This window comes from Hoplias malabaricus, chromosome Y (assembly GCF_029633855.1).
Source record: "Hoplias malabaricus isolate fHopMal1 chromosome Y, fHopMal1.hap1, whole genome shotgun sequence".
NCBI lineage: Eukaryota > Metazoa > Chordata > Actinopteri > Characiformes > Erythrinidae > Hoplias > Hoplias malabaricus.
Genome location: NC_089820.1, coordinates 17,681,022 through 17,688,315, shown reverse-complemented (window position 1 = coordinate 17,688,315; position 7,294 = coordinate 17,681,022). Strand labels below are relative to the sequence as shown.

The window sequence follows — 7,294 nt, the reverse complement described above, 5'->3', positions numbered from 1 at the left end:
CAGGCACAAGCCTATGGTGAAGCACTTTTCACTTTGCCTCCACCAACCAATGGCTGGGACGCGGTCCAATCCATTTATCTCTCCTATGCAGTGTTGGAGTAATACAATGAGGGGGAGTGCGTGAGGTGTTAGACCTGGGTGAGTGGGGATTCCCTCCACTACATTGTTCACCAGTACAAATTACACTGACACAAGCCAGCCGCGCTCGGTGAAATGGCAGAGCAATACTTCATTTATATTTGAATTTCACTGTGGTTCCAATTTACTGGTTGAGTGCCATCAAATCCTCACAGCAGTGTTTTTCAGTATATAATATAAGGCCTTCCTAGAAGAGTAAAAGCTGTTGGACGAAAGCAAATGGATGAGCAAGTGTCCCAATAACTTTTGGCCATGTAGTGTATGGCTACAAGCTGCAGAAGATGCACCTCAGAAGTCTATTCAGAAGAAACTGACACCAGTCAGGTATTGATGTCTAATATATTGTGATAAGGCAAAATGTATCATGAGATATCAAATAATACTGTGATAAGTTCTTGCACATTGATCCATTTTAAAATACTATCAAAAATACAGGTAACACTTGACATGTTACATGACGCCTACTTACATCTATCTTTACAACTCACATAAACATCAGTAATGTGTTACTTCATCAAGTGCCAAAGTTAATAATATAATCCAGACAACCAAGGATATCTTTATATTGCTCGCTCCTGAGTAGCAGCTTCGCCGTAATAAATGAATCTAACAAGAAAAACAGCAAGATTCATATATTTGATAAATTCATTTTTTATTTTTTTTGCACAATGAATGACATGAACAAGATCAAGTGTATTTAAGTGCTCAATACTGCACTGAGATGGTTGCACAAAAAGAAGAGCTTAAAAGAGAAATAATAATAATAATAATAATAAAAAAAACAAAAATACCTACAAGATCAGGAACGGCAAATATGACCAAACACATGCGAGCGTAAATGTATGTACATATGTACAGTGCAGTATACTTCTCTTTTAAATGTGTATTCACAGGTACACAAAAACATGAGGGTGTATACCTACATACACTTTATGTACAATGCATAAGCTTGCGTTTCTCAATATTTATTCTTTCTATATATGTCCATTATTTGCTGTTCTTTATTATTCATACAATTTACAAAAATGCTTTATGAATTAAAAACCATTTCTTAAAAAAACTTATCAAACAATGTATAAGATCTTCTCCAAATTGAAATTCAATATTTGACTTTTTCAAAATTTGTGTGCATACAATCAATCGGTTAGGGCATGCAGGTTCAGGAAACATCAAAGGATTATCAAAATGGTTGTAGTACCCATAAAAAGCAAAATATGCTGAAATTGACTCTTGTGCCCTTATTCTGTATATTACCCTTCAATAATACTTCATCTGCACTGGAACTGCTGTGATAGCTTAATACAGACATTATGGTAATATTGGGATGGAACTGACATTCTCTTAAATGATCACCACTTGAGTAAACCCTTCGTATCAAGTTGGACCATATTTACATGACACAGATCAGCATTTGATGAGTTACTATCATTGTTTAAGAGCCAGAATCTAAGACGGAAAATAAAAACAAACTACACCTTAACTTCACAAGGCACCATATTATTAGCTGGTAGAGAAAATATATCTGGTGGGTTTTTTATTTATTTTTAAAAGCCAAAAATTATGAGCTGCCAAATACCTTGCTATTAACATCTCCTTTGATAAACCGAAGATCAATGACACCACTTAGGAATACTGCTACTGAATACAATTTGGTTTGAACTGCGAAATGTAGGTCCATTTTCAGTAGGTTCAGCCACTGAATGATGGATATCTTTATTTTTGGCGATGTCTCCAGGTGGTTTGCAATGCCGGTCCCCAATGGAGACATGCTGAAATGTCCAATTTAATGCTGCAGGCAGAAGGACATAGCTGCCAGCCAATAAGGAGCAGCTCTGTTGGCTCTAATGCACCACAAGTCATGACCAGACTGAATGTCCTGGTTTAAAATCCGTAGTCTCTGACAGTGGGTTCTGTATTCTGGATTTATTTTTAGGCAGTTCTAAGTAGATTAAGCACAGTTAGTCCACATGGTCAGTTGTTCAATAACAGACAGGTTATTCTACTATTTACAGGGGGTTATTTGTCAGATTTAACATAATGATTAAGGCTCAGCTGCGCACTGGCTGATCTGTCTGCCTTATGCAGTGATACGAATTGCAAAAAATGATAGTCACTACGGAAAACAAAATGAAAAAACTATTACATTTGATTATTTCCTTAGAAATAGTTCGATATTTCAATAATCCCTGTCCAACAGATTTTTACCAGGAAAGAAAGCTTTAAGAATTACTTCACATTAAAAAGCCATTACTTTGTCAATTAGCAGGTTTAACCCTGATGCATAGTAAATAAGAATGAACATGTCACAACAACCTCTATGTGGTGCTAAAGCGTGCAATGATCTTATTTGAATTGTCACAAGCACGGTTTGGTCTTGTTCATTAGAATTGTGCATTTCAGTTTACGCACTGATCCACCAGAACACTGAGGAAAACCATTTGTTTTTGATTCTGATTCACATAAATACAGGAGCAGATCATCTGATCCGCATGCTCCATTTTGTTGTCGCGCAAGTGCATCTAAACAACGACAGCTCTATTGACCAGGAGAGACAGCAGGCATATGTACATTCATGACCATGTATGTATACGTAGAATATATGTATATATGTTATATGTTAAGCACAATTTCTTGCCATTCATAGTTTCCAGTACCTGAAATGTTATGGACTTATTGACAACATAAGGCACATATATGAAACAACTGAGAAATAAACCACAAATGAAGAGCATTCTGTATTACAACCAGTTGAATGTACATTTCGAAAAGAGCTTAGAACAACTACACTGAAGCCTGATTTCAGATGCTAACCTGGGAAGAACCCAGATATTTTCCTATGCAGCTTTCTGTACTGTATGCAGTAGTGACATCTACGTCTCAGATCCACACATATCGTCCTTTATGCCATTTACAAGCATCTAACCAAAACCCACCTATAATATGAAATACAACTTGACAGAAACTTTGGTTGTATGAATATCTAATACTGACAGGTATCGACTTATTATTACTTTATTAGTAAGAGCAGGCACATTCTCAAATAGACTCTGGGAAAGGCAACTCAGTTACTCTGTGTGTATTTTTTTTTTTATTCTTTTCTTTTTTTTTAGTAACTGATTGAGAAATCACGCAACTGATATTACTAAAATATTTTCCAGATACTGTTGGTTATTTAAACAAAAATAATCACTGTGACATTGTTTAGTACTTAGACCCATCTTCAAAGCAATGGAGACTGGATTAAGTGCTGTGTTGGTCTTAAATGCGAGAAAAAGGTTTTTCATGTACACCATGATGAACGGCGTATATCTACAGCTACGGTTTCTGAAGGTTTGACTCTACACTCTGTCGTCTAATACAATCCTTCAATCTGTGATGCATCCACTTCGTTATGATTTGATTAATAAATACTGTATGGTTTTTTTTCTCTCCATTTGAACACAAGCTTTTGTATGTCACATCTATTTCTAGTATTTGGTTAAAAACATTATTTGAATATTGTACAGTTTTCTATTTGATATGATGACAGTACAGGTAACTCTAAAATACTTTCACTTTGAAATGTTTGTAGAATACGTTCCTATGTACAGTCAAACTATAGCCATCCAAGACAGTTTTAAGAAGGGTCTCATTCAAGGGTATTGCCTTTAGTTCATGCCCGGAACAAACCTGAGCGCAGGCAAGCGTATGTGTGTTTATATATATGTGTATGTCTAAAAGTTATTGTTGACCAATCTCGTCACATTGGTCAAGTACTGTGCTTTGACTTGAGAGAACCGAAAAAAGGCAAAGAAACCCCAAAAAAGTGCACAGTACTGTATTAAAAGTTCATTTACACTTGCTGGTAAGAGTACAGCTGAAGCCGTAGTTTCAACATCCTTTGAGTTATGGACTTTGGGAGAATAAAAAGCTTAATATCAAGCAACAATGTCTCCATGAGAGAAAACATAATAATAATAATAAAATTAATAATAATAAAAAATTTCGATGATGGCATATACAAAAAAAAAAAAAGTGGGGCACTTTAGACCACATTCATAATCAGAATCCTCAGAGAATGCCCATGAAGAGTAGTTCAGCCGTCAAACTGAACACCTAGAAATTATCCAAAGGTGGGGAGTGCAAGTTGAACTCACAGTGCACTATTCCGAAAACTGTTTTAATGATCTGGCTCCTCTCTTCTGCTCCCTCTGGCCCTTCGTGCTGGCCGCTGGGGGAGGTCCTCTACCTGTGCCTTGGGCCAGGGCTTGGACCCCTGCGGGGCCTGTGGTTTGGGCTGTGCCCGGGCTTGGTGGACCACTGCTTCAATGGCGTCAGTGATGGAGTCATGGTTGGAGAACTCCAGCTGGGCAGGCACCAGGCCGCTGTGGAGACTCCTCTTGCTGGGAAGGTCCACACACTTCTCCAGTATGGGCATCTGAGCCAAGAAGCCGTCATCTGTGGGCAGCGGCTGCTTCCGGGGTCTCCCCCTTCGCCGCTTCACCACGTTGTTGCCAGTCTTAGCCTGCCGCTGAAGCCGCTTGACCTTAAGAATTTTGTTGACGTGGTCCAGGCTTCTCTTGCTGGTGAGGATCTTGGAGAAGGTGTGCATTCTCTGCATCTCGCTCTGCATCACCTCCATATCTTTGTGTTTGTACTTTTTCTTGTAGGAGCCAAGGTCTGTTTAAGAAAAACACAAATAGGCAAGGGTTAGAAAGCACAATATATCAACTATTGTTTAAAATAATCTTTAAACCAGTGATGCATCCTTTATTATTTGCAGATCCTTTGTCAGAAAAATAACAGCACAAAGCCAAGACAACAAACAGTAGGCCACAGCATACAATGCAGATGCCTGTTTAAACAAATGCTTTTAACCTGAGTTAAAAATTATCATCTGTTTCTTCAATCTTATAAACCTATTATTTTCAGGAGTACTATTGCAAACTCAACTTTCTCAAATGTGTTGCAATAACAAGCACAGCAGTCAACGTTAAGACAAACTCATGCAGTATTCAATGATTTAACATTCATGTGTCAACACTGTAATCTGCATTGACACATGTAAATAACTTTAATACACACAAGTCTGATGCTGATCTACACTTCTATATATCACAGTATGACAAGCCTTCAGACTGCAGTTCCTTTACGAGCCTCTATCTAAATGAGTAGACTAAAAGACACGCTCAAATAATGTCCCCTGAGAAAAAAGAATTATGGTGCTATAGAGCACTTAACACTTGACTTGTGCATAACTACATCCATGCGTTTAATTAGCGCATGTGGTACCATTGCTCTTATCCCTCTCTCTGTGCACGCAGCCAGCATTCATCCCTGTGTTGAAGAGACGGCTCTGGAAGTGTGAGTAATAAACTAGGAGGCTTTAGATACATCAGTGATTAATTTACTGCCTCTTCTCTTCGCGTCAGAGCACTGGAAGGAAGCCCAGAGTGGAGGAAATGTTGGGTTTCTGGCAGCCTTGTCTGAAATGAGTTCAGACAGCCTAAAGCTGCCTAAAATGTGTGTTCCGCATCAAAAAAAACTCTCCTGCACCCCTCAAGTCTCTGGAGAAATCGCTTGTTTTCTTGCTCCTTCTCACTGATTGCCACTCCATCTGGTTAGGTCTCCAAGAAATAACAGAATTGGAAGATTTTCTGCCAGTGGTTTGTTTGACGGGAATCACAGGCAAATCTATTTATTTCCAAATGTCACGATGGAGAAAACAGAAAAATGAATAACTAAAAAATGTATATATGTATGCAATGTAGAAAAATACTGCAACAAATATTTTGACCTTGTACAATAAACTGTTATATCGAATTCATTTAGCAAAATAATAAAGCCTTCTTTCTGGGTCACTAAGTAAGTTTGCAGCAGCTGCTCATTTGGTTTCAATAAAGTAATATGCAGCCAGCCTCTGGCCCTGGTTTATCAAACCTCTGTGAGTCTCTCTGAGTGCCAACAAATCATGAGAAAAAAAACCCCAAAACATTAGTTTTCAAAGGGAGCGTCACAACTCATTTATCCCCTGAAACCTCTACCTGCATCCTGCACACACTGTTTTCATTAGAGCAAACCAATTTATAGCCTCGCCCTACTGCAGTCCTCACAGCTCTGCTCTCCACACACTGGCATCCATGCACTTCCTATCACCACAGCAACAGAATTCCACTGTTTTAAAAATGCAAAAGAAATAGAAAATGTAATGTAGAATATGAATTTGATCAGGAAAAGCATTTTTTTTATTTTCCAGAAGGAAAGTGAACACTTGGCAGCAATTGCAACAGTGACTAATTAGTTTAATTTATTTTTTTTTTTTCTGTAGACTAAACTGGAATGTTATTAACATCTGGTGCTGTGTTAAATGGCTAGAGGTTTAGAGAAATATAGCTGATGAACAGCCTGAGAAAACCTGCTTGGTATGAAAATGTACTGCATAAAGTATTAGGAAAAATTCTTAAATTCTTGTCCATGGAAATCAGGGAGCATGAAGTTAAAAGAGCAAGCAGGCTCTGGCTAAAGAGGGTTTAGTGTACTGAAAGATCTTTACACTGAGCACTCCATCAAACGCTCAATCCAGACCATATGTGCACAATGCTGCACCATGCACTGCAAGGCTACTTTAGAGAGCTCGCCGAAGGGTCACACTTGTTACAGAAAGATTTAGATTCCTACATCCACTCACAGTCCTTAACCAGAAAACCTAACTTTCAATTGTAAGGCTTTTGGAACTTAACATATGCACAAATACTGAATTTCATGTTTATAAATACAGTGAAACCTTTGCTTTCGAGTGAATCAACTTACAAATTTTCCGAGATACGAGCCGTCGCTCGGTTGATTTTTTGCTTTAAGATGCGAGCCGAGATCTGAGTTACGATCAAGTGAGCTTACGCCACCCACCAGTAGGTAGCCCAGCGAGTGTTCAGTTCACTTGGTTATCTTGCTGTACATCTCTGACATATCGCTGTTTATTTGCAGCATTGTAGCATCAAGTGCGTAGCGAGTAAGTTAAGCTAAGCGATTCAGCGCACAAAAAGAAACAACTCCCCCTTAACCTCCTCTGCCAGTCTCCTCCACCTCCACCAGTGTCTTCATCTGATCTTCAAGGTAAACACACTTAATAGAACCAGATTATTTCTTTACATTCTCTTTTATTATGTATTACTATTTT

The 7,294-nt window shown here is 38.3% G+C and overlaps 1 protein-coding gene across 1 annotated transcript in view; it reads right to left on the bottom strand.

The window, feature by feature from the left end:
• Positions 1–807: 807 nt before the first annotated feature.
• Positions 808–7,294, bottom strand: part of LOC136678856 (SET-binding protein-like) — a 51,343-nt gene continuing 44,856 nt past the window's right edge. The window contains exon 4 of the mRNA XM_066657021.1: positions 808–4,797. Coding sequence (XP_066513118.1) covers positions 4,298–4,797 — 500 coding nt within the window. The 3' untranslated portion in view covers positions 808–4,297. The remainder of the gene's footprint in view (positions 4,798–7,294) is intronic.